This window comes from Eurytemora carolleeae, unplaced genomic scaffold (genome assembly GCF_000591075.1).
Source record: "Eurytemora carolleeae unplaced genomic scaffold, Eaff_2.0 scaffold308, whole genome shotgun sequence".
Taxonomy (NCBI): Eukaryota; Metazoa; Arthropoda; class Copepoda; order Calanoida; family Temoridae; genus Eurytemora; species Eurytemora carolleeae.
In genome coordinates, this window is record NW_019396484.1 from 366,706 (window position 1) to 394,667 (window position 27,962).

At 32.7% G+C, this 27,962-nt stretch overlaps 1 protein-coding gene across 1 annotated transcript; it reads right to left on the reverse strand.

Moving 5' to 3' along the window:
- Positions 1 to 70: 70 nt before the first annotated feature.
- On the reverse strand, positions 71 to 27,920 carry LOC111704125 (uncharacterized). The gene is made up of 15 exons (XM_023476261.1): positions 27,695 to 27,920; positions 17,910 to 18,165; positions 11,443 to 11,568; positions 10,793 to 10,869; positions 10,446 to 10,667; positions 10,022 to 10,205; positions 9,511 to 9,658; positions 8,648 to 8,691; positions 8,220 to 8,369; positions 6,128 to 6,352; positions 5,332 to 5,838; positions 4,241 to 4,347; positions 3,961 to 4,011; positions 3,512 to 3,694; positions 71 to 129 (listed from the first exon to the last, which is right to left on the reverse strand). The coding sequence occupies exons 2-14, from the start codon at positions 18,009 to 18,011 to the stop codon at positions 3,538 to 3,540; spliced, it is 2,100 nt and encodes a 699-aa protein (XP_023332029.1). The 5' UTR covers positions 18,012 to 18,165; positions 27,695 to 27,920; the 3' UTR covers positions 71 to 129; positions 3,512 to 3,537.
- Between the last annotated feature and the right edge of the window lie 42 nt (positions 27,921 to 27,962).

Sequence of the window (27,962 nt, forward strand, 5' to 3'; positions counted from 1 at the left end):
CAAGCTCCCACTTGGACTAAACTAAACCTTGGGAACCCCAAGCTCCCACTTGGACTAAACTAAACCTTGNGAGCAGGAGAAATATATAACATATTTCAAATCTCTGTTCCCTCGTCTCCTGCATCTCATCTAAAAAATATAATATATTTGTACATTGTATATAATAATATAAATTATTTGTACATTGCATATAATAATATAATATATTTGTACATTGTATATAATAATATAAAAAGAATTGATTTGATTAGAGCTTGGGAACCGGCCCCACTTGGACTAAAAAGCAAAGTTTGCTTTACAAGAGTCGCCCAGGCCACTCAACACTTTTAATCCCAACTAAGAATTTCAAAATCAAAATTTGAGGCAAATCGGTTAAAGGGTTTCTGAGTTGTGATCGGACTAATAATTAAACAAACGAGCAAACAGAGTATACTACTTTCTATTTAACCAATGTATTTCTCATTCCATAGTCCCACGAACAGCAGAGAGAAGTCGAGGGCTACAAAAAAAGTTGGTGCGGTCAAAATCAAAGCCCTATGCGATGCAACACTTTAAAGTCCCGTCTTGATAATTTATATAACTTGTCAGTCTTAATCATATGTCCCGTCCTTGATCCAAGAAAGAACGGTATTATTTTATTAAAGTTTATCCTAAATCAGTGGTCTAGAACTAGGAAGTTACGTTAATATATACTAGGTGCATTGTGTAAAATGTGGTATTAGTGCTTGTTTCGACCAGAAAACAAAGACGACCGAGAACTAAAGCTCAGTGCCACGCTTTACGCGTTGTTTAGTTTCATCACCAGACATGACAAATTATTTTGATATAAATCAAATCATTATGTTAAACTGTCAACACCTAATTATATAATGTACAATGATTTAACATTGAAAATACACAAACTAAAACAAATTAAATCTTTTGTACAATCTTTCCTAATATTAAATAAAATAAAATAAAATCATGCGGTTAGGGAGTCCTACAATCTAGCACCCAACTCGTAATTAATAAATTAAAAGTCAAACTTAATATTGATATTGGTACCGCTTGTCAAAATGCCTTATCCTTTTGAAATATCATCTACAATCTCTTTAACTATATGATTTAACCCTTTCCGGATTGGGCTTTTTTTTTGTCTAATATGGTGGCTTTTTAAATATTTAAGTCTTATTCCTGTAGCTTAGGGTTTCCCGCGAAAATTAAAAATCGTTTTGCGAAAATTTCGCATTTTTTTCGCGACCATTTCGCTTCATTTTCGCATTGTGTTCGCTTGCAAAAAATGCGAAATTTTCGTGAAAAAAGCTAAAATTTCGGAAAAAAATAATGCGAAAACTTCGCGAAAAAATATTGCGAAAATTTCACAATAAAAATAATGCGAAGTCTTCGCGAAAAAAATGATGAGAAAATTTCACGAAAAAATAATGCGAAAAGGGAACATATGTATTGTGTCGATGGGCAGGCAAGAAACTTAATAAGATAGCTAATAAAATCAAATTCTCTTCATCAAACATTTATTAAAGTAAAGGAAGAGAAATTATTTATATTTATAATAAAACTTCAAATATTGAGTTATCAGGGTCGAGAATTCCACAAGTTCTTCTGAGCAATTAATTTTTGTCATGGTTTTTACAAAATTTTCGCATTTCCCGAAAATATTTTCGCATTTGACCGTCCTCCACCCTACCCTATGCACAAAAAAATTAGCAAAATTTGTTTACAACTTTTTGGTTGAAAAAGTGAAGAATTCTAATGTTCCAGTGTAAGCCATTTTTAAGTTATTCAGAAGAAACCACGGGGGGGATGGAAACCCCCATCGTGATAGGGTTAAATATCTATGTAATATAGAAGATGGTATAAGATTTGTTACGCTTTGTTAAGTTTGACCTCTAGATTTAACAAAGATTCTATGTTATTCAGAAAAATATAAATAAATTACCGAAACTAATGTTTTCAAGGTTTTGCACAAAATGTAATTGCCATATATCTAAATTTTTAGATTAAGAAGATATTTCTAACAAGAAAGCGCTTATTCGTTTTTTTATTACGTCTATTATAAAAAAAAATTTGATTTTATCCTGTACATTTAGAAAAACTCCTCAGTAATTTTTTGCCTCTGTTATTTATCTTTTACTTTCTGAGCAAATGTAAATGTAAGATTTCAGCATCTCCCACGGTCAGCTTTAGCTAGAACTTTTAAAACGTTTGTAATTTATCTTAAAGCCATGATAAACAAATTCACCATTTTAATCATCATCTATCTTTATGTGTTTTTTAATGAGTGGCAAAGATAAGAATTATTTTTTCCTATTTTTAGACTGAAAAGGCCATAATATTAACAATTATGGGTTGATTTTGTAGAAAATAGTAAAAACAAAACCAACAGGAGTATTTACCGAACGAATTACCAACTCTGTTTATCAAGATTATAAGATAATTTTTAGATGTTTTGAAAACTCTATCTATCTAAATCTGACCATGGGAGAAACTTAAATGTGCTTTTTTAAATATTTCTTCATGTGCATAGGGCTAAATAGCCTAGAATCCAAGCCAATTTTTTCCTCTTGCATTTATTTTTCTTATCGAAAAGACCTAATATTTGAGTAGTGAGGAGTTATGATTTAAAACGTGCATTCTACATTAGTTTAACGTGTATAAACCCTTCAAAAGTTTTAACCTTGCAATTTTACACATTAAACTCTTCCATCCTTCAAAACCAACAGACCTTAAATAACCACGGAAATGGAGATGGTTTCCCATGATGATTACCGCAAGGAGAATACAAAAGGGATCTTTATATTAACGCTTCGGGGAAATAAAAACATCTCTGAAAATGAATTATCAAAGTAGACAGCCTCGAACTTGAATAACGCAAGTCACAAGGCTAATACTTTTTTGTAGCCCTAAACATACACACTTTATAAAAAAACAACGCATTTGTTTTTTAACTTAAGTTGAAAAGAAGTAATTGGCAAAATACTGTTTGAATTTAGCGTGAAAGTGAGCACAGCTTGGTATGCAGTGGTTTGTATTTAATTTCACTTTGTATTTTATTTCATAATGCGCACACACACATGATCATATAAAATATAAGGGGGGGGGGATTGAACAGATGAACAAGCAAAACTTTATTTTTATAATTCTCTTCAGCTTACTTGGCCATGCAGTGCAGTCAATCATTCAGCTTTGATTTTCTTTGACATTGATTTTTCAGGCATTTATCAGATCGACATAAAAATGATTTAATGAATTTTAAGTGACCCCTCATCCAAAGAGGGGTCACTGATTCACAATGGTATCCTTTAATTCTGATCGATCCTTCGTGTTTTCCCGCAGTTTGAATGCGCAGGTCACTTGTGTAGAGAAACCACAATTGGAATTAATCTGTTCTCAAAATTAAAAACATACATATCTATAAATACTTTATTATTTAAGGGTACCATTGTGAATCGATTGTTTTGATTGCCGTGTTTACTTTAAATTATGTTTACAGTCCCTTTAACGAAAACTTTACCTAGTAAGTACATATAAGCTCTTGTTCTACAAATATAGTGTTGATGTCATACTGCTCCCTCCAATTCTTCTAATCGCTCCAGGAGAGGGCTCTCTACCTCTTCGAACTTTTCCATCTTGCCAACCTTTACTTTCCTGCCGACCCTTATCAGGAACCAGTAAACTTGGTTTACTATTGCTTCTACTAAAATTTGAGCATTTTTTTTATTTATGAGGTTTTTTTATGAATGACAACTATCTGAACCTGAAGTTAACTATTTTATGAAAAGACACTGATTTACTCTTTTATTTCTTGTTAACTTGGATATTTTAAATTCTGAATTATGTAGAACTTGATGGTCAAAGTTTAAAACATGATTTTGAGCCAATAAGTTTAAAAATAAACATCAATATCACCTCGATTTTTGGTAACTTTATTTTCTATTTTGTAAATTTAAAAATAATGCCTCCCTAAGCATAGTATGTTGTACTCTAAAGTCCCAAACTAGATTTGTCAGTGACCTAAGATTATTATCAGTTAGATTACATTAATACGTTAATTGACATGAATGTTAATATTGTGTAATTTGAAGTAAAAACTTTTAGTATTAAAGTCTTTTAGGTATTTTATGGTTAAATTTGGCATAATAAACAAAAAACAATGTCGTTTTAACATTTAACATTGTGCAGTTCTGAAATCTAAGAAATTTGATTAAAATTGAAGAAAAATAAAGGATATTAATAACATTACCTGGGACGGGTAAGTTTCCTGCTCCTTTTCTCCGGGATGTTTCTAGATCCTGCAGAGTCAAATGAAGTTTTTCCTCCAGAGTTGGAGGAGTCCAAAGTATCGTATTCCTGGATAATTTATTTTTAATCCACGATTCAGAATTTTTTTTTTTGAATAAAAAGACTTTCAGAATAATCAACATAAATGTTGTGAAATGCTATTGAAATAAATCTAAATAAAGCGTTAAAAGTTAAAGTTAAAGATAAAGAGTTATATCAAATGATCCTCCATGCAAAGATGGCAATACCGATTCACAACGGTATCCTTAAAAGCTTGGTTTCAATGTTGGGTTTTCTTCAAAGGAGAATTGCGAAAGTCCACTCGAGGAAAACATCAAGGATAATGGGTTTACCGTTAGGAACGGAGCATTGTCATCTTTGAATTGAGGATCACTTGAAATTACGCTTACAGTCCCTTTAAAATACGAATTTTTATTTACATTTTTTGTCAGTGTATGGTCAGACTAGGTTTGTATGTTCTGAAAAAGAATGACATATTTAATTGCATGCCTTAAGGCTTCTATTTGTTCATGTCTCACACTATAATCATTAGATGACCATATGTTTGTGTTTGTCATCCAGTGTGTGCAGTAATTATTTATTAATTCATTCATTCATTGAACAAATTAGTATCAGAGGCGCACTAAGGGGGGGGGGGCTGAGCCACTTCCCCCATGATCAGTGAAATCTATTTTTTTAGTGATAAACCCCCTCCCCACTCACTAAAAAAGAACAAATTTGATGAATTCTTTCGATGTATTGCTTATTTACTGTATCATTTAAATATTTTTTATCGCCCGCGTAAAACAAGTAGTAACTAAGTAAGTAACTATGGTTTATGGGGTACACCCATATGTCAAGTTTTTAATTATAAGACAATGGTGCAACACAAAACTTTGGGGTATACACAAGGAGTATGAAATAGAAGGGAGATACAACTGACGCGGCCCGCCCTACCATATGATTATTCATGCTTTGCAGACGGTACTCCATTTGTACTACACAACGAAAACGAACTGGAGCTTACTGATATATCATTAGCAATTCAAATACCTGTTGGGAAAGATTATTTAGGCTCTTGTACCGGAGGTTGAAAAACGAGGGTTGGAGGTTGGATTTAACCTCTTTAGCCTGAACAGAGGTTCCCATCGGAGGCGGGGGATCTTTGCTCCGAACCTTGAAGAATTTATGTTTCCCGCTGCTCTGCTTGTTCGCAGATTTAATATATCTAGCTGGGGGATAAACAGATTTAGTCTTGTCCTCCTTTAAATTCGAAATATCGGCGGTTTTCGGCCGAACTCTTTTTTTACTTTCCGCCGATTTGATGAATAACCGTGGATCTGTAGATTGGGGGCGTTCTAGGTTCATGATGATTGGAGCGTTGACCGCACCATTTAAGAGTGCGTTTGGACTAGTGACTGGTGAACTCCATGTGGTGCTATTAGGGGTTGGGGGGGTCGGAGTTAGGTCTAGGGCTGCGGATAATCTTCTGGATGGGATAGTTTCAATAGGAGGGGGTTCAGGGGGAGTACTCTCTGTATCTCTAACAGGAACAGTGTTCTACATGGCAAAAAGTTAATATCTCTATGTGAGAAAATGTCTCTTTATTTTTTCGAGATATACGGTGAGAACCAGAGTACTGTGGAATATGAAGACGACTTTATAGCAATACTGAAGTGTTGATGGCGTTAAAAAGCAAACAGACTTAAGTTACTTATTAAATAAAGTTAATTAGGTGGGTTTACACTTCACAATTGCAGTGTCTTATGTTTATTGGACTTCATTTAAAGTCATAACTTGAGTCTAAAAGTCGTAATTCCATTCCTGAGTTTTCTGGTTCTCAGTGTACCTGTAAAAAATCTGAATTTGATATTTTTCTTTCCTTTCGCTCGTCAGATCTTTCCTTTCGGTCCTCCACTGCCTCGCCGATAAAATGCCATCCTTTCGCAGATTTGGGGAGAGGTGCAAATCCGCGAACATAATCGTAAATTTGATCGATTTCATCATAATCATCTGGCCGACCACTATCTGATCTACTTGTCATAATGCCATAAACACTGCTACGTTTGATATCCTAGAAAAAAAATAGAATTATAAAAGCTAAATATTTAAACTTCAAAGCTGGAGTGTTAGTGTAATTTTAGATGACCCTCTGTGCAAAGATGCCAATGCCCGATTCACAATAATTTTTTTTAGTTTTTATTTCATCTTTAAATACATGTTGTATTCATACTTGCACTGTATGTACTTTAATAAATAAATATTAAAAATGTATTCTTCGAAGATTATGTTTTATTAACAAAAATATAAAAATATCTGAAGCCATATGTCCAAATGTCGATGGATTCCCACAACCAACGCGTGAGCTTCATAATAAATCCTTAATTCTTTCAAGCCTGGTCGATGCTTCCGGATACATCCATTGCACATCCGGACAAAGGAGGAGGGGGGGGGGGGCTACACTTCCCGTCCTCAAATGTTAAAGAAGACAAAAAAATTGATTTCTATATGTTTATCTTTTTTTCTTAAGTCACAAAGCATCTAGTTTTTGATATTATGTGTAGAGCAAATCACTAAGATAAGCATGATTTGTCAAACTAAATAAAAATAATAGTCATTAGCACTGAGTTCAGAAGAGTTGGGATAGTAAAGATCCATTGAAAATATTGAGAAAGATTGTTTTTTTAATCTTACATCAAACAATTTTTTATCATCGAAAAATCCAATGGATAGTATACTTAACGGTTCAAATATTAAGCCACACATTTTGTTTAGATTTTTCAAAATGAATTGTCTAATCTATTTTGCTGAATGCTAATGTCAGTATGTATATATTGTATAATGATATATGTATAACTAGGAATATGCAAATTAAACAATTATTCATCAAGACAAAAATGGTTCTTTCAAATCTCTTTGTTAAATGGTTTAAATAAATAAATTTTTACAATTACTTGGACGTCCCCAATAAAATAAAATAACCACCCGTTCTGCGAAATTTTCGTGATAATATTTGCGCATTTTTAGGGAAATTAAAATTTTACATAACCACGGGTTAACCCCCCCCCCCTATGAGTTTGCCCTTTTCAAAATAGTTTTTTTTTACTTTTGACAAATATTAACATATGACAAATGTTATTTTATCCATTTTCAATGACTTTTTAATATGTAAGTTTTAGTCCTGTAGCTAGGGTTTCCAGCGAAAAGGAAAAATTGTTTTGCGAAAATTTTGCATTTTTCGCGAAATTTTTTTTTCGTGACCATTTGCTTCATTTTTTGCATTTCTTTCGCACGCAATAAATGCTCAAATTTTCGTGAAAAAAATAAGAAAATTTTACGAAAAATAATGCGAAAATTAAACGTATGTATTGTATCGACGGATAGGCAGAAACTTAAAAAGATAGCTGAAAACAAATTTTCTTCATCAAACATTTATTAAAGTAAAGGAAGAGAAATTATTTATATGACATAATTAAACTTCAATTATTAAGCTATCAGAGCAGAGAATTCCACAAGTTCTTTTGAGTTATTAATTGTTTCACAAAATTTTCGCATTTTGCGAAAATATTTTAGCATTTTCGCGAAATTTTCGCATTTTTGCGAAATCTTCGCATTTTCGCGAAATTTCACTTTGTTTTCGCTTCTTTTATTTTTGCGAAATTACGCTAAAAATTATAAATAAAATAAAAGTTATAAAATGCGATTGAAAATTTTGGTATTTTTTTCGAAACGTTTCGTTCGCTGAAATTAATAAAAAAGTTATTAACCATTTCTAATTTTTTTTAAACACCGACCCGCCATTTGACCGTCCTCCACCATACGCTATGCATAAAAGAAAATTAACAAAATTTGTTCAAAACTATTGTAATGAAAAAGTAAAGAAGTTTTAGTGTTCTAATGTAACCCGTTTTTAAATTATTCAGAAGAAACCCAACTGAAACCCCCCCCCCTCTTGATAGGTCTAAATATCTATGTAATATAGAAGATGGTATAAGATTATGAGGTAAAGAAGATTTTCTTCCAGGGGTTTTCTGAATATCTTTTGGTAATGGTATATCATACACTACAATGCTGTCCCATTGAGCCTCCAACTAGCAAAGAAAAAACCTTTTTAAAAAATTTTAAAAGTTTAAATTTTAAATTTAGACCATCACGGGTTAAGACGATGAAAAAAGAAACATGAAATCCCTATATCTGTGAAACCCAATGTTGTAGACCTTAGATATTTCAAATTGTAAATTCTGTTAGATCAAAAAATCGATTTAAAATATCTAAGGTTTACACTATCAGAATGATACAGATATTTGAATTGGAAGATTTGAGTTTTGGCAAACACTCAATTTAATAAAAAAAAAAATATTTAGTTTACCTGTGTCCTCACTTTATCCTCCAATCGTTTGACCTCCGACATGCCTGGATCAAAAATCTGTTGCACATATTTTTTCTAAACCCAATTTGCCTATTTTCATGACCCACGACCCCCCCCCCTTCTATGCCTATTGAGCCAGCCAGTCAATTTTGCCCTTAGCTACAAATAGTTAGATGAATGGTTTGTTTGAAATAAATTATATATTTTCTCCATATCTTGATGCAGCGAATCTGTATTCTTGACCTCTATTATACATATTCATGTCTTTATCTCTGCTTTATCTATATACAGGGTTACTCACTATGACGAACCTGAAATTTTTTAAATATGACGTTTCGATTTTGGTTTTGGTAATAGAGATAATTATAAAAAAGATAATCTTGAAAGTAAGTAAAATTGCGTGTAGTTGATACAAAAATCTGTCACTTTCTTAATCAAATTTTAAAAGCAAATCGGTCCAAGGGTTTATAAGTTTTTATCCTTCAGACAAACACACATACAAATTGTTATTCCCCTGACCCTCCCAATCCTAAATTAACTACTAAATATAAACTTTGCTTGTCTGTCTGTTAGTCTGTCCGTTTGTATCCAATTATCGTCGAAACGGCTGAACCGATCGGGCCCAACTTTTGTGTGGGACCTCTCATGACCCAAGGGACAGTTTATGGATGCTCAAAATTACAAAAATGTGTGTCCAGAATTGTTTGATTTTTGTTAAATTTTGAAAATGCGCCAAAAAAATGTTATTGAATCAGTGAACTTTTTTGTTTTTGTTTTATACTGTACAAAGAGAAGAAGCCTATAGCAATATAAAGTATAAGAATATAAAGAAAGGATTTTTAAACTTGGCAAAGATTTGATCCCTGAAATATATTGACTGTTTAAAACTGGTTGAAGCTTGATGATTGAAGGTAAAGGAAGATAGACTATGTTACTGTCTTTACTCAAGGGCAAGGCCATGATGCCCCCATCTTCTACCTTTCCCAAAATCCGCAACTCAGGAAGGAACATCTAAAATATTGTAAACCATTTCAATAATTGAAGAAATAAATAAAGTTTTTTGTTTAATCTAATCCTCCTAAAAGTAAGGATTAAAAAAAAAGATTTTTATTTTTGTGGAAAATAACATTGAAACTGTATCTAATCAATAGAGCCGTTTTTTGTTTAAAAGCGTAAACTTCTGATAATTCAGATAATTCATATAGTAAATGCAGCAGAAATGCGCAATTTACGTTTGTAAAGAAATCACATTTAAAAATGTTAAACATCATGCTTGCATGATCAGATAAAGCTTTAAAGGGCACTGCTATCTTTGCATAGAGGGTCACTTGAAATTACGCTTACAGTCCCTTTAAAATAAACTAAATTAATCACCTGTGGCGATCTGAGACCGACCGGCACTGCGCCGTGTGCTATGCGCACCATCAGCGGAAGTCTTTTTTTCATCAGGTTTTTAATGTTGTGAACTCCGGAGATATTTTCTTCCTTGGCTAGAGCACTAAATCGTCCTTTCATTTCTAAACCCAGGTAAATATTTTCCCCTTCACTGTCTATACATCTAAACAGAAATTTATTTATTAATTTCACGTATTTAACGTAAACCTATTAACAACGAATTGCATCAAGAAACTTTAATATAAAGTTTTCAGCAAATACGAAAAATGTCGTCTTTACAGTCTTACTATTTGTGGGTATCCCTGTAAATATTAACTGAGGTAGTTGATGCTGTAATTTGAAGTATTCTGACCAAAGAAAAAAATTGGGGTTTGTTGGAGAGTGGACAGTGGACACATCTAACCTGAGGTATCTGGTTTGATTTTTCCCCTTGACTCCAAGAACTTCTCCGACTAAAATTAGAACTTCTCCAGCTTGAATAATTCTTGACTTGTCGTGAATTGTCTCAATGTCGTCGTTTCTTGATACAAATGCCTTCATACTATCCCTGACTAGCACACTTTCTGGGAACCTTCTGGCGAGCTCAGCCACCCCCTCGATACATCTTACACTTCGACCATCCTCACTAGTATTATTTTCATCATCATCATCATATTATTATTTTTATCATTATCTAATTTTCATCATATTTAACGTTTTATTTATTTGCTTTAAAATAATTATTGTTGATTATAAAAGATAAATGTTTACCTAAGAATCTCGAAAAATCCCTCATAAGTTTGTGGAATGGCAAGCTTAGGTCCCACACCAACTACTCTTTTTCCATCCTTTACAATCCAAAACTTGAAACTGAACAACTTAGATCATTTAAAAGAACTTTACATTAAGACATAGCACAAAAAAAACTGCTATGAAAAGGTGCATTAAATGTCATGACTGGTTAACCTTTGAAGTGTTGTAACGCCTTGGATTTTAACTTCATTTCACTAACCTTTTCGTAGCCCTTTACTTGCACAGGTTAGAAATATGAAGCACTTTTTAGCGTTAATTTTAAAGAAGTAATTGGAAAAACTCTCATCGATGTTTTCATGTCGAGAGCTGTCTTTGGCTATATATGTGTATTAAAGCACAACTTAAACATATTGATTAATTCTTTTTTTGAGAAAATAATATTCCAGGAAACAATTCAAGAAATATGTTCTAAACAATAATTGTTATACCGTGATCAACATATAATCAACACTTAAAATTATTTACTAAAATGTTAATATATAAAAAGGATGCATATATTTTAGATTCCGGCACAGGGCGGTTTCACCATATCAGTAACAAACACTGTATTGATATATATACTGACCAATATGTATTAAGGAGGGAAGTTTATAAGTTTTTAAATTTTCCTTGAATTTGACTGATTGAGCCACTAGGGCGGAACGTGGAGGGGCGTGGCAGAGGAGAACTGTAGACTGTAGGGAGGGGCTGGATAGGGTAGACACGCCTAGGCTTAAATACTGTCCTTTCACAACCTAAAATATTTATATTTATCAGTTTTATGGAAAGAAAAAAAAACTATTGTAAACTTGACTCCCCACTAAACCATACTATATCTTCGAGATCAGTGTACTGCAGATTTTCTGCAGTATCTATAGCTTTGTTGAGGGTGTGACGGTAATTATAACTGCAAAGAAAGCAATGCCCGATTTACTATGGTACCCGTGAAACGTTATTTTGATCAAAAATGTGGAAGATAACTTGATTTTTTAATTACATTTTAAAAATTCATGTATCGAAATAATTAAGATGATAATTGACTTCATTGTCAACAATAGCTCTTAAAATGTTTGCAACATTCACACGGGTCTTTATTTTACAAAGTAAGTGTAGAGGTGTAATTGCGTAGCATACTTTTAACTTTATACAATCATGTGATGATGCAATACAAGGTATGTATTTTAGTATGTAGTTGCATTTTATAACATCAGAGCAATGGGAACGTACTCTTGTACGGTTGATATTAATGCTTAGTCTAGATCTTTTCTTAATCTTTAAATTAATTTAATTGTATTCAGTCATTTCTATTTTCTCCTCACCTCCCAGGGGGAGGGAGGGGGGATGGGGGGGTATAGGGGGTCGTAACGTTACTTAAGTTTTAAATGAATAAGGAATATTTAAGCATGGTGACAGACACAGTTCTGAGACAAAGAGAGAAATTAAAAGTTCTATTTAAAATTAGAACACTGAACACTGAGTACAAAGACAGGGACAGTGATTTAAGCGCGTATAAACCTGCCTGGAGTGCCTGTGTGCGCACGGTTGCATGAGTGAAAAGCACATTATAGAGGGGTTTACACTCTACAGGCATTTTCTCTGGGGTTAATTTCAGAATAAAGTTTTTGATGTTGACGCCATTTTAAATAATTAAAGGGACTGCACGACTAAATCTGAAGTTACTTTTTAATCCTAGAGTGGCATGTATGTTTATAACGGTACCCTTATCTATGTCTGATGAATTTTTAATTATGGTTTTTCTCAAGATGACTTGCGCATTTCTGCTTTAAATACGGTAGAGTAAATTTTCAGAATAAAACTCAATATCGCAAAACGAGAATATCTTTCACCTTATTGATTAGATGGGACGAGAATTATGGGAATTATGATATCTTATTTCGCTTTATGTAAATCAAGATGAACAAGTAATTAAATGAAAAAAGCTTTCAGTCAGTAAAACTTAAACATGTATATACAACATTAAGTTTTAATAGCTTTTTAGGTATGTATTTAATGCATTAATCATCTTTGATAACGAAGAATGCAAAATGCATAATCTTAAAGCTTGATAAACTACTAAATATTAGATTTAATACATACTAGCTCAACTTTGGGACCTCGTATATGTCCAATTTTCCAATTCCCAACAATAATTAGATAATTTTGGTAGAATATTACCAGTGGAATGGTCGGGGGGTGAAAATTAAACATTCTTTTCAATCATGTTATTTTTTGGTATGTGGCGGGCAAAGCATGCATGACCTACATTTATATTTGAAGGCATATTGAAACCCACAGAATTCAGGTTATAATAAATAGATAGAAAGCTAGACAGAAATAAATTGTATCTTTATAGCTATTTCTACCAACAAACTTTGACTACTTTGTTTCTTACAATTCTTTGTTTAGTGAAAAGTAAAGTTAAAAACTGAAATAATATTTTTCCAAACAAGTAAGTGTATATATATAAAAGCACAAAGAATTTTTAGTTAACCAAAAAATATAAACATTTTCATTATATATATATATATACATATATATGAATGTGTGTGTGTGAATTGTTGCGTATCCAGAATATTGTTACAAACAAAGCCTAAAGACTAATTAAACATTGATTAAAAATCAGATTTCAGATGGAACGAAAAAGATGCAATCGTGAAGTGTACAATCCTACCCACCCTTTCTAGCCCTGGCTGACCTAGAAACGGCTGCACGAATCCATCCCTCCAACATTTTCAATCCATTCTTTGCTCCATTGTAAGTCTGTCAAATCCATTGTCAGTGTGTCAATTCTATTGTTAGATTCGAAACCTCGTCAAACCAGAGTATTTTTAAGTAGACCTGGGCAACCTTCCATTGAAGAGCGACACGTTTTCGAAAAATAACGGAAGATTCTGTTAACGAACGGCAAAAGTCGTTAATTTTTCAGAAAATAAACTAACAATAATTCTTATATAAAATAATCGCTAAAAAAATTTAACAATTTAAGATCGTTATCGAAAGGAACTTTAAGAAATACAGAAAATATTGTTAACAGATCGGTCAGTTTTTACTTTTAGGTAATAAATGGTTAATTAAAAAGTTGGCAACTCTTAGTTTTTTATCTAATCGTTAACGTATGGCTTAAAAAAGAAAGTCTGAACATGTCCATGTCTATATAAAAAGAAAGCATAAACATGTCCAGGTTTATTTAAAAAGAAAGCCTGAACATGTCCAGGTCTATATAAAAAGAAAGTCTGAACGTGTCCAGCTCTACATGAAAAAAAAGCCTGAACATGTCCAGGTCTATTTAAAAAAAAAGCCTAAACATGTCAGATCTATTTAAAAAGAAAGCCTGAACATGTCAGATCTATTTAAAAAGAAAGCCTGAACATGTCAGATCTATATAAAAAGAAAGCCTGANACGTACGGCTTAAAAAAGAAAGTCTGAACATGTCCAGGTCTAAATAAAAAGAAAGCATGAACATGTCCAGGTTTATTTAAAAAGAAAGCCTGAATGTGTCCAGGTCTATAAAAAAAGAAAGCATAAACATGTCCAGGTTTATTTAAAAAGAAAGCCTGAACATGTCCAGGTCTGTATAAAAAGAAAGTCTGAACATGTCCAGCTCTACATGACAAAAAAGCCTGAACATGTCAGATCTATATAAAAAGAAAGCCTGAACATGTCCAGGTCTATTTAAAAAAAGCCTAAACATGTCAGATCTATTTTAAAAAAAGCCTGAACATGTCAGATCTATTTAAAAAGAAAGCCTGAACATGTCAGATCTATATAAAAAGAAAGTCTGAACATGTTCAGGTCTATAAAAAAAGAAAAAAAAATGCCTAAATATGTTCAGGTCTATATTGTTGATCTTTTCCCTATCCTGTGTATTGTTGTTGTAATTGTACAATGCACACTACGGACAAAAGGATATTAGAATTAGATTTATTACACACTACTGAGTCTAAAACTTCTATTGATTACAAAACGCTCTACTAAAGGATATTAGAATTGGATTTATTACACACTACTGAGTCTAAAACTTCTATTGATTACAAAACGCTCTACTAAAGGATATTAGAATTGGATTTATTACACACTGAGTCTAAAAATTCTATTGATTACAAAACGTTCTAATAAGGGATATTAGAATTCGATTTATTACACACTGAGTCTAAACCTTTTATGTGTTGATTACAAAACGCTCTATTAAAGGATACTAGAATTGGATTTTTTACACACTACTGAGTCTAAAACTTCTATTAATTACAAAACGCACTAATTAAGGGATATTAGAATTGGATTTATTACACACTGAGTCTAAAACTTTTAAGTATTGATTACAAAACGCTCTAATAAAGGATACTAGAATTGGATTTATTACACACTACTGAGTCTAAAACTTCTATTAATTACAAATCGCGCTAATAAAGGATATTAGAATTGGATTTATTACACACTGAGTCTAAAACTTTTAAGTATTGATTACAAAACGCTCTAATAAAGGATACTAGAATTAGATTACTGAGTCTAAAACTTCTATTGATTACAAAACGCTCTAATAAAGGATATTTGAATTCGATTTATTACACACTGAGTCTAAAACTTTTAAGTGTTGATTACAAAACGATAAAACTTCTATTGATTACAAAATGCTCTACTAAAGGATATTAGAATTGGATTTATTACACACTACTGAGTCTAAAACTTCTATTGATTACAAAACGCTCTACTAAAGGATACTAGAATTAGATTTATTATACACACTACTGAGTCTAAGACTTCTATTAATTACAAAACGCTCTACTAATGGATATTAGAATTAAATTTATTACACACTGAGTCTAAAACTTCTAAGTATTGATTACAAAACGCTCTACAAATTACTGGCACGACTTTGTGACCAATAAGCACCTTTACGTTTAAATTTACTCACACAAGTATGGGAAACAAATTATTTGATTACACAATTAAAGTTGTCAATATAATTTGAAAGTAATCTTAGTTTTACGACAAACTCAAATTTTCTAACACTTATATTTGTTCAACCTAATGGTTTAGAATTTTTACATTTGAAACTTATAAATTCTATTTGATATTACAGGATCACAATTTAAGATAGCTAAGGTTTATAACAATTTGTTGCAAAAATATAGGGATTAGAAAATCAGAGTTTGTGACAAAGACTGAATTCCTTTGGGACACACGTCGATTCAAATTATACCAGTGAAGGTATACACAAAACATACCAGTTAAGAGACGATTTGATGGTCGTCGTTAATCTTTGAAATAATTTGCGGCATCCATCCATCAATCTACTTTCACTTTTTTGTCCTATAAACAATAATCACAAAATTAGCATTGTTCTCGCATTTACAAAAATGGTCTGCCATTTTTTTTGCCCCCCCCCCCCTGGCCTTAAAAATGCTGTTATTCTATATTAAGTCTACGACATGTCTCCTATGTAGCCCATTGTAGTCCCAAATTCAAGGACTATATATAATAAAACAAGACATTCGTATATATATGTTGTCTATAGCCGGCCAAACGGCTGGACTGATTGGGCTGAAATTTGTTGTGGACACTCATGGGTGGCTGGGGGGTGTTATAGGCTAGTTTTTTCCACGGGCAACGCCGGGCCCTTCAGCTAGTATATTATAAAGTATAACTCTGTAAAGTCCTGAGACATACTCACCCTTTGTAGTTCACTGTAGTCCCGATTCAAGGACTATAACAAATCCCTTTGAATAGTTCTGTATTACTCTCTGAAATCCTGAGTAGTCTCCTAAAGACTATCATTAGTCCTCAGTCATCTTTATTCTCCCTTAATCCTCTCCTGTTGTAATCTCCCCTAGATCTTCACGGGGGTTGCGGGAAGACATGCCAAATAATGCATAATGCACAAAGCTATAATAGTTTATCAAGTAGGGAGGAGGAGGATAATTTAGATAAAAGGGAAATACTAAGGTAAAACTTGAAAATAAGTGGCGCGCAGCGCTAAGAAATTTGTCAACCTTTTTATTGAGGAAAACAACACTTTAAAGATGAGGGCAAGATCTTTTTTAACCCACCGCACCTGATTTTAACCTTTGGCAATAAATCCCATGGTGGCGCAGGGCCCCCCTGGGATACCCAGGGGGTGTAAGAGGACTACTGCCCCATCCTGTGCAAGCTCCCGATACAAAAGTGAGGCCACATCTAGTAAATGCGTAGACTAAGTTGGTGATTATTAATTCAAGAATTTTACTTCTAACAAACAGGCAAATTCAAACATACATTTAATTCAAAGGTAAAAGACGACCTTTAAATCCTCTTTAAAGTGTAATGTTTCGTGGTTCACCCTGTTTTTATAAGTAAAGTGGGTTCACCCTGTATTTATAAGTAAAGTGGGTTCGATAGTTTCCTACTTCAAACCAAACAACATTATACAAAAAAGAGGATTTGGATGAAAGCTTTTTTGTTACAGACACGAAACCTGGCCAAATAACAAGTCAAATTATCATAAAATTCTATTTTGCCAATCCCAGTCTAAACATTAAATCGGGGTTTAACACTTCAGTTTTTAACTTTATTTTATTCTCTTTTTCTTCAATTTCGCCATTTACAATAAAACAATACGATAACATTTTATCTAAGCAATAGTGTGGTTGTTATTTGTTGTTTTTTCTAAGATTAAAAACATTTAATTATGACAATTTAAATATGGTTTTCTGCGCCAATCCTTTTTGTAAAGAAACCACAATTGAAAAGAATTAAATTTTAGAATTATAAAAACTGACATAAAGTCAAACTTGATTCGACAAAGCTGTTAAGGGTATCTTTGTGAATCAGGCATTGTCATCTCTGCCTGGAGGGGAACTTAAACATTACGTTTATCACATATTTCACATTATTGAGGTTAGGTTAGACCTTCTGAATTGTCGTTGGGGTAGAGCTCCGGGACTTTTTCTCTTCCTCGTATTTAATTAACCGAATGTAGGTAAAACTGAGAAAAATAACACAGTCTAGTGGGGGTTTAATTCATTCGGTACTATCCCTATTTATCTTATATAATCTGTATGAATACTGTCCAGCTTGCTTTAGCTGCTTAAAAGTTGAAATGAACCATTAATAATTTACCTTTGCCAATTGTGGAAGTTTGAACTTGTGAACAAACTCCTTGAGATAATAGGAATCCTCGGCCCATCGTGCTGACGATAAAACCGCGTTGATGTCACTCATGTTTCTAATCTTCACGCCTTATCATATTTTCACTTTTCAAATTCATTGTATTTTCAGAAAAGTACTGTACTCTAGAACAGGATCGATATTTCCAACTGCAAAACTCATTTCCGCAGTGAAAACTGCAGTCCGTCAAACAAACACAGCTGTCTACCTGAACATAAAAAAAGTGCATTAAATATTTGAAAAATAATTATTGATTTTAAGAATTTAGTTTCAGATTTTTTAAGATGTAGGAAGTTTTTATCTATATTAGTTCAAGTGATTCAGCTTTGTAATTTGATATCAATTCAAAACAAGCTGGACAAGGAGAAAATCAAATAAATTTAAATAATGTTAACAAGAGACTTCATTTTGTCTGATCAAGGATGAATGATATATCATTGTTTTTTTAAATTTTAATTATTTTAATCAGTGGTTATCTACAAAAGAGACTTGCGCTCAGTGCATTGAAAAATAGATTTATAATAGATTCTCATCGATGATGGAGTCTAATATTTAATTTATGCCTTGAAATTCATTTACTACATTGATAACCAGAAACTCTGGAATATGAAAACTTATGTTTTTTAGATATTGGTGTTACAAGCAAATAGTTTTACTAGTAGCTTATTAAATAGCTAATTAAGAGAAATTGGTCTGGTTACGCTGCACAATGGTTGTGTAAAATGCTCATAGGACGATTTAAAGTAATAACTTAGGTATAAGCGTCGTCTTCCTATTCCACAGTTTTCTGTTTATCACTGTACTGAGATGGAAAGATGAATTTAATTAATTGATTAATGAATAGAGGAAGGTATAAAAACAAGTATAGATACATATTTATTAGATATATCTCAGTAACTCTTCACAATGTTGCCAAAATCAGGATCATTTAAGTGTGAAATGACTGTCCCACTATTATATATATAAATATATAGCTGAACAGAGCTAAAACAATACGTACACCCTCATCTATATATACGGTTAGAGACAAATACCATGTTTGAGTTATTAAAATACTAAATAAAATATATTCTAAGATGTCCTACCGCCTAGGTCAAATTTTATAGACTAATAGGAAAAAGCTCAAATTCAGCTAATTATAAATTCTTTAATATTATGAGTTAATTGGCTGTCAAATTACTGCAAACTAAAAGGTCAAATGTATTGTATGTATAAAATGCATTCGAAACCTCTTTGCTTCTCCAATTGCACTAGATATGANCAATAGAAATTGCATAGCGGTAACATCTATCTTTCTATCTATCTCATTATCCAATTAGAGTTATGAATCCTTGAATCGGCGCTAAAAAAGTAAATGGAAATATTTACTTCTACTGAAACTATATTGATTTGAAGAGGTAAAACTTATCCATATATAACATTCAAAACGGTTTTGTTTTCTCAAAAGCTGTTCAATAAGAAAAGTTTTAATTTAAAACAAATAAGATTTAAATCCTAGCAATTTACTTTTATACAATAAGTACCATCTTTACAATCTTCATTCATCATTCCATTTTTTACAGGTCTATACAGACATACAGGATCAGAAGCCGAAGCCATAGATCAGTCAAAGTTTGCTGATCAAGTTCACATAGATCTAGACTGCTATGGAAAGTGCATCAATTTTAGGGACCAGGGCGACTTTCAAGCGACGTTTCGCCTTGACTTTTAATTTACCTCACTAGTGCTCTTTAACTTTTTTGTAGCCCTAGACCTCTACATTACAGAGCTTCTGGTTGAGAGCTTGCAACCATTGGATCGCTGTAAGTTGGTTTTCAGAAATGTGCAGTTTTCCGTGTACATTGGTTTAGATAAATAATAGGGTGAGTCTACATAAATATTTGGATAAGAATCAGTGTTTATCATTGTTACGCCTCCAAAGGTAATTGAATAAACAAACATCAAGGCACGGGCAGCCGTAGTACATTTGAATTTCCGAGCCTGGTCAACCTTTCCAGCCCCAGTTTGTACTGTACCTAGCTCTGTGGACAGGACTAGCCGGTGCAACAAGGTTGACGCGGTCAGACTTTAAGCTTCATATAGGTTCAATTTACTTTTACTAAAGGGGCAGAGGTGCGTGAAGGGACATTACTGGTACGACTTTGTGACCTCGTCGCTCCTCTAGTTTTGATTTAAGACGTTTACTTTAATGAGAAAAGAATTTTAATCCAGTATTCCATATTAGAAATTCAAAACATTTTTTAATAGCTATTCAATAATATAAGGAGTTATAAGATGTGGAATTATGTGGATGTGGAATTATGTGGATGTGGATGTGGAGTTATGATTGAAAACATATGAGATGTGGAATTTACATTAGTTTGCCGTGATATCTTTTGAAATCTGGAAAATACTTTATGTCAGGCTATTTTGTCAGGTACAGAATGTTTGTCCGGCGCATGTTTTAATTCAATTTTACCCTTCGTTCAACGTTTGCTTTAATGCATGAATAATCATGGAAATCAAGGCCAAAATTATGTTGAATATCTACTGGCAATTGTTAAAGCATATGGCCTTAAAATTTTACAAATTCAAATGCCATTCGGTCCAATATCTCATGCACTAGTTACCCCCCGCCCCCTCTTCCCTTCCCTCTCACTTTCCAAAAACCATCGTTTTAAGAAGAAAAAAATGAAACGAAAAACAATAGTTTTTTCAAACGTTTTTAAAACGATTAACAGCCCTAACTGTATATTGTACAGTCTGTAAAATTGAGTAAATATAATTCGTATGTACGTACGTACGTACCACATAGATTCAGCTCTACTCATAAAAAGTCTTGTCAATTTCTTAGACAGGGTCAACTTTAAAGTGTCTCAACGCCTTGGGCTTTGAATTTACCGATCTAACTCACTTATGCTTTTCTGCAGCCCTTTAAATGTACATTTAGCGCTATATATAGCATTTGTTGTTAACTTTGGGTTTTAGGAAGTAATTGGCAAAACTCTCAACCATTTTTGCTTGAGAGCTTGAGACCTTTAAATCACAGTATAGTGGTGGCTCCTTCAGTTAAGAAAACCAATTCTTTCCCACAAACACAAAGAAATTGAGTCTTTGCCACAAACTCAAAGGAATTGAGTCTTTGCCAAAAACTCCAAGGAATTGAGTCTTTGCCACAAACTCCAAGGAATTGAGTCTTTGCCACAAACTTCAAGGAATTGAGTCTTTGCCAAAAACTCCAAGGAATTGAGTCTTTGCCACAAACTCCAAGGAATTGAGTCTTTGCCACAAACTCAAAGGAATTGAGTCTTTGCCACAAACTCAAAGGAATTGAGTCTTTGCCACAAACTCAAAGGAATTGAGTCTTTGCTACAAACTCGGATTTTCTAATCCTTATATCTTTGCAACCCATTGACATAGACCTTAGATATTTCAAACTATGAATCCTGTCAGAGCGAATTATCTAAGTTTGAAATATGTAAGGTTTACACCATAAGGTTTCAAATATATAGAGATTAGAAAATTTGAGCTTGTGGTAAAGACTCAATTCCTTTGCTAGTCCCTATATCTGATTGTGTAAACAGCTGTGATATTTTAAACTTATATTATTTGATAAACAGAATTCATAATTTGAAATGTCTAAGGTCTATGTCAATGGTCTACAACATTGTGTTGTAAATATATAGGGATTAGAAAATCAGATTTTGTGGTAAAGATTCTATTCCTTTATCTGCTATTTATTTAGTCTTTTCAATAGCTATTCGATAAGAGGAGTTATGCTTTTAAATCATAAAACATTTCAATCTTAAGTGCAATTTAATTTATTTTGACTGTGTTGTACAGTGTATTCCCTGTATAGCCTGTATACTATACAGTGTATAGATTTGAGTAAATAAAGGTTTGAACCAAGTTTGAACCTGAGGTTACAAGAAACTGAGATCTATAGATTAGGATTTAGGTTCAGGTTCAAACTCAAAGTTTCTCTTAGACAACGCTCATATTCACGCATATTAGACTCCAGGCAGAGATGAATGAAAGGGAGAGCCTGTTTAAAGGGACTGTGAGAGTAACTTCAAATGGCCCTCATTACAATGCCAGATTTACAATTCCCTTAAAACCTTTTTCTGATCAATAATATGTAAAATATTGTTGTTGTAAAAGCATTTTAATCTAATAATTCCTTTATGTTTTTCTTCAGTAGAAATGCGCACGTCACTTTTATAGAGTAAGCACTATTGAAATATTCAATTTTAAAATCTATAAACTTTGATATAGAATTAATACTTGAATCAATGATCATGGACGGCATTCATCTTTGCGTACAGAATCACTTGAGTCTCTGTCTTAAACTTAAATTGTCTAATTCCTATATCTTAGCAACTTGATAGTGCAAACCATTAATATTTCAAAATTTGTTTCAATCGTTTCTCTGAATAATTCCATTTTAATCATATAAATCGATTTGTTTGGGTTCACAGTGATACTTTGTAAAACTTACACCTGTGCAGTAAATCAATCTTTTCAGGTGTATTCAAAATGTACTCCAATGCAGTTTTCCCAAATACTAATGGATTTTTCTATTCAAATCGGCAAAATCAAAAAAATACTTTCCACATTTGTTACGGGCAAAATCGTTCGACTGAGTTACCACACAGAACGTGGGCCCGATTGGCTCAGTTTAAATGTACAAAGCTCTCAAGGAAAAATCGTAAGAATTTTGCCTATTATACTTCTTAAAAACTAAAGCTAACAAAAAATGCTTTAATGTGCTAAAAGGCTACAAAAAAGTTAGAGCGGTAAAATCAAAGCCTAAGGTGTTACGACACTTCAAAGTCGACTCTGTCTTAAAATGTTATAAGCAGGCTGAATCTATGTAAGAACGTTTATTGGATACAAACAAACAAACAGACACGCAAAATATGTAGCTAGTTAGGTAAACTAAAGCTCAATGCAAAATTGCGGAGGAGTTTCGACTTTTGAAGATAAATATATCTTCAAGGAATGTTAATTATATAACGGTGATGCAACTTTTGGATGTATACTTAGTATGTGTAAAATAACATGTGGTATTTCAACATGTAGGCCCAAAGTTTGAAAATTAGGAAATGACCATTTTACGGGGAGAAAATTTCTCTCTGGATTAAAGTTAGGTCCTACAGGAATTATAATTATCACCACGGCACAAGACAAATTGGGCGGTAGTTAGAGGAAATGGGGGGGAGGGTGCTATATAGGACAATAACATGTATTTGCAGTGAAGTGAAATGAATATGCAACTTTTTGGGCTTTTCAAAATGGAATTTAAAGTATCATATTTTGTACAATTTTCTTTATTTACACATTTTTGCTACATAACTGGATTTTACAATAAATATTGGACTTGCAAATTTTCTATTTTTAGCAAGGGTTTTCCAAAAATGTATAAAATGACATGTATTACAATTACAAACAGGAGATAAATGCCACCCCCCCACCGGGGTATTTTTGGCCGTGGAGATATCAGGGACAGGGTACAAAGTTTAAAATATCAGATTTTATTTAAAAGGTATAATGTAATCATTGTGTATTATAAGAGCCTATTCCTCTAGCCTAAAGGGTTACCCATAAAGGATGATATTTCAGAGACGACTGTACGGAATTGGTTATGTCCGTTTTTTTTGCAGTCAGGGTTCCTTGGAAGGCAAAACTGGTTTATTTATGTGCTTGATCATTAAGTAAACCCTCAAAATACTCAATCATGAATACAGAAACCAAATATCAAGCTTCAAATCATCATATTTTAGATTACTGGGTCGTCTTTACAATCTCATCCTTTGTGGGTAACCCTGTAAAAAAGGCCAGACTTTAGGTGTTAAGGTTTCTATGTTTCCTCCCATATTCTCGGAAAGGAAGGGGTTGCATTTAGAGAAGTTTAGGAGTTGAAACTGCAGTTCTTCCAAGAAATAGAATTCCTTCCAAGGATTTGTTGAAGTCGGCAAATTATTGAAGGTATATATGCGACATATGCGACATGTATATAATATATGCAACATATATATATATATATATATATAGTGGACTACAGTGATAACCAGAAAAGTATGGAATAGGATGAGGACATTAAAGCAATGTTGTTATAAAACTAATAGTTTTACAATTAAGTTATTTAATCATTTGTTAAGTAAAATGGGTCTATTTACACTGCACAATTGCTATGCCTTATGTTCTTTGGACTATAAAAAGTCATAACTTTAGTCTAACAGTCGAAGTAATATTCCAGAGTTTTCTGATTATCACTGTATGTATGCACATATCTATACATATACTGAGATATAAGGATAAACAAGCAAAGGAAATAGAGATTTAAAGCTGAAACTGCAGAAAATATTGGTTCCGTGAGAACCTGAAAACTCTGAATAGAATGTCGACTTTTAGACTAAAATGTTAGATAGTCCAATACACCTGATACAAGAACAGATCCATCTCTCATTAGTAAAACTCTTTGCGTTGTATCAACATCAATTACACTTAATTATTGCTATAATGTTGTCTTAATATTCCATAGCTTTAATTCTGGTTCTCACTGTAGTTAAACAATTTTAAACCTTTGAAACTTTAAAGGTTTAAAAAGTTGTTAAGTCATCATCAATATTTACTCTCATGATGGAAATCTAGGATTGCAGTGATTATGCAGAAGAGACATATCAACGGACTGAGGGGGGGGGATGAGAGGGGGAGGGGGGCACCCTGGTCTAATAGATGTGTTCGGTATTTACAATTTGAAGGCAATCTATAATTCAACAATCTTTAGATTTAAAGATTTTTTTAAAAACGCTTTCGCTGATAAAAAATGTATATAAGAGAAAAAACTCACATTTGTAAATCTGCATATGGGATGGATATGGCCTTTTTAAGCTTGATTAAACAATTATTGACAACTTTAGTAACAAGTGAAAATATATTAAAATAATTGATAAATATCTGCTGGTTTAAAACATTGAATATTCATGGCATTTTACTTAATATTAGACTTCTTATTTAAAAAAAAAATGTCGGTAATTGTTTGACAAATATCAAAAGCGACATATTTTTGTAAAATCATCTATTTTTTTCCAGGCCTTTTAAGTGGGTAAAATGTAAATGCATAAGCTTAAATAATAAAAAGTTATTTTGTGTAATCATAGTCGTATTACCGTTTTCTATTCTATCCTATGCGTAAATACAGTTTTTTTTGGAAAATATGTGTTCAATCACGACAGCAATGAAACTGATATTAAGAGTTATCTTGAAAAAAAGATTAGTTTTTCTGAAATATCCATCTTTGTAAAAGTTCTCTGAGTTTTGAGAATATAATTTAGAATTCAAGAATCAACGTTTATTTTTGATCAAAATTATCTACAACTGCGAAAATGGGAGTGGTGCTGAATGTTGGTTTGAAAGAATAAAAAAGATGTGAACGGCATTTTCCAGATTCTTATCAGTTTGACAGAAATTGTAACCTAAACCAACAGCTATCTATATATACAGTTCATTTTAGGTGACTGCGCCCTTTTCTCTTCTGAAAATTATTTTTTCGAATTTTCAATACTAATTACATGCATTCATAAGCTGTCTAAAAGGGTGTATAGTCAAGGTTATTATGCAAGGAAAGTTATTTCATGGAAGTGTACGCATTTTTTTTGTACTGCAGTGAACGGTCTCTGGGTATAATGTAAACACAAGATGGATGTCACAGCCTGACATGGGATCCATCTTTCACATAAAATCATTAAAATATTCTGGTCATAAACTTTTATATGAATTATCAAAATTTTCCAAATTTAATGCTTTTATCCGTCTTGTTTTTTGTACTGCAGTGTACGGTCTCTGGGCAATAATGTAAACACAAGACGGATGTCACAGCCTGACATGCGATCCATTGTTCACATAAAATCAATAAAATATTCTGGTACCATAGGAAACTTTTATGTGAATTATCAAAATTTTACAAATATAAAACGAACACTGATGCATCTATTCTTGTTTACAAATTCCGCCCAAGGAGAACTGGTTTCAATATGTACTCAGAGTATTAGCAAAAGCAATTAACTTTCCTTGCATTATAACTTTGGGTAATATAGTAGTATTCGTTGTTGGTTCTTTTTTTTTGCCTATATGTTTTTAAAGGGTCAAAAGTTGGCATATTGTATATATAGAGAAATTACTTGTTGTGTACTATATAGCACCTCTGCCGACCCTGACAGAAAAGATATACAAAAATTAAATTAGAAACAAACCTGTCACAATTAGATCCTTTTTGAAAAGTTTACATTTTTTAGGATAAAAAAATGTGCGCCTATTTATAAATTAAACTTTAAAAGAATTCAGCTTTGAAATCTGTAGTTAAAAAAAACGAACAATATCTCTAGGGAGCTTTAGGGTTCAAAATATAACGAGACATTTTGAAAGTGTTATTTTGCAAATATGTTAAATATGGTTAAAGAATTTAGTCAGGGGTGTATTCAGGGTGGGGGGCTTGGCGCCCATTTGGGCCCCAAAAGTCCCTCTGAAACCATAGCTTTTAAAGATTTCCATGATCAATGAGGGGTGGGGACTGAGCCCGTATAGACCCTTCTCTCCTGTTAAAGAATGTAGAGTTGGTTTACAGGGGTTTGTGGTTTCTAAAGTTGCTTAAGGCTGCCTGGCTATCTCAAGTGATATAGGAGAGGCAGGATCTAAATCGTGTTAGTTAACATTCTCAGGAATTCAATTCTTAGCTTTTCAATCCTTTCCAAATATAACCAAAAGATATATTGATTCTTACCCCTTCCCCCCTTTCTTTAACCCTCCCTACCTTTTTACTAAGGTATTCTACGAGACTAATACCAAAACCAGCTTGAAACCTTATGAACCACCCTCTATACATAAGTTTTATATATAAAAGCAAATGACAAACAATCAGAGGTCTGTGGAGAAATATGAAATTTCAGTTCTATTTGATTAATTCTTATTTTTGATTTTACTTCACATTGATATATTTTAATTGAGATAAGGTAATCAAATGTTTAAATAAACACATTTAGAGGAATTTTAAGTTCAATTTTAGGCAACTCTCATGCAAAATCAATACAATTCACAACGGTACCCTTGAAACCTTCATCTGATAAACATTGTGGAAGATAAATTGTAGTTTTCCTAAGTTTTAAAGTGTTTTATTTTGATCATTCTAATACGTTGCTTTCCTGCAGTAGAAATGCGCAAGCCCCTTTTCTTTAGAAAAAAATCACTTGTAAAATGATAAACATAAATATTTAAATTATATTTCATCAGACATAGATATTAAGGGTGCTGTTGTGAATCAGACTATGCAGGGAATAACACTTACAGTCCCTTTAGATTAAACATCTGTGTTTGATGAATTAGTTAGTTACTAAAGCAATGAAAGTTTTTGGATTAAAGACTGCGGCAAAATATTTTAGATAATAATTGCCCCGCCCCCGGGAAAACTTTCTTATATTTAACGTGTGTCAACTGTGCTGAAGGAATGCATTGATTTTAAAACAAAACATTTTTAAAGTATTTACATAGACAAAATTAGAAGAGAGAAAAAAATGAAAATCTTTTTTAAACCTGCAACTAATGCGTATAATTGTAAAAAAGAATCACATATAAAAAATATGAATAAAAGCAAATTTATGTATGTAAACCATCAAAGCTGGCCGACGTCGATCTGCGAATCATAAATATCAAAATTTTCAATTAAAATAAAATTCCGTCTAAAAATGGTTTTATTAAATTACCTTGCCTTACATTTCTCTGACTGAAGTTAAGGTCATCCTTAAAAATAAATCACGTTTTACACAATTCACTTGTAATCTCACTTCTCTCCAATCCTCCTGCGCGCTGTTACACCGTGGAGAGTATAACTAAACCGGCGTGTGTACTTAATACTGTATTTTAGAAGACGGGACGGATACCCTGTATACTGTTCACTACCCGGAGTATGGACGGATACTAAACTAAACCTGGAATCGGAGCTCTCCTCTCTCCTTCAACCAGTGGTTTCTC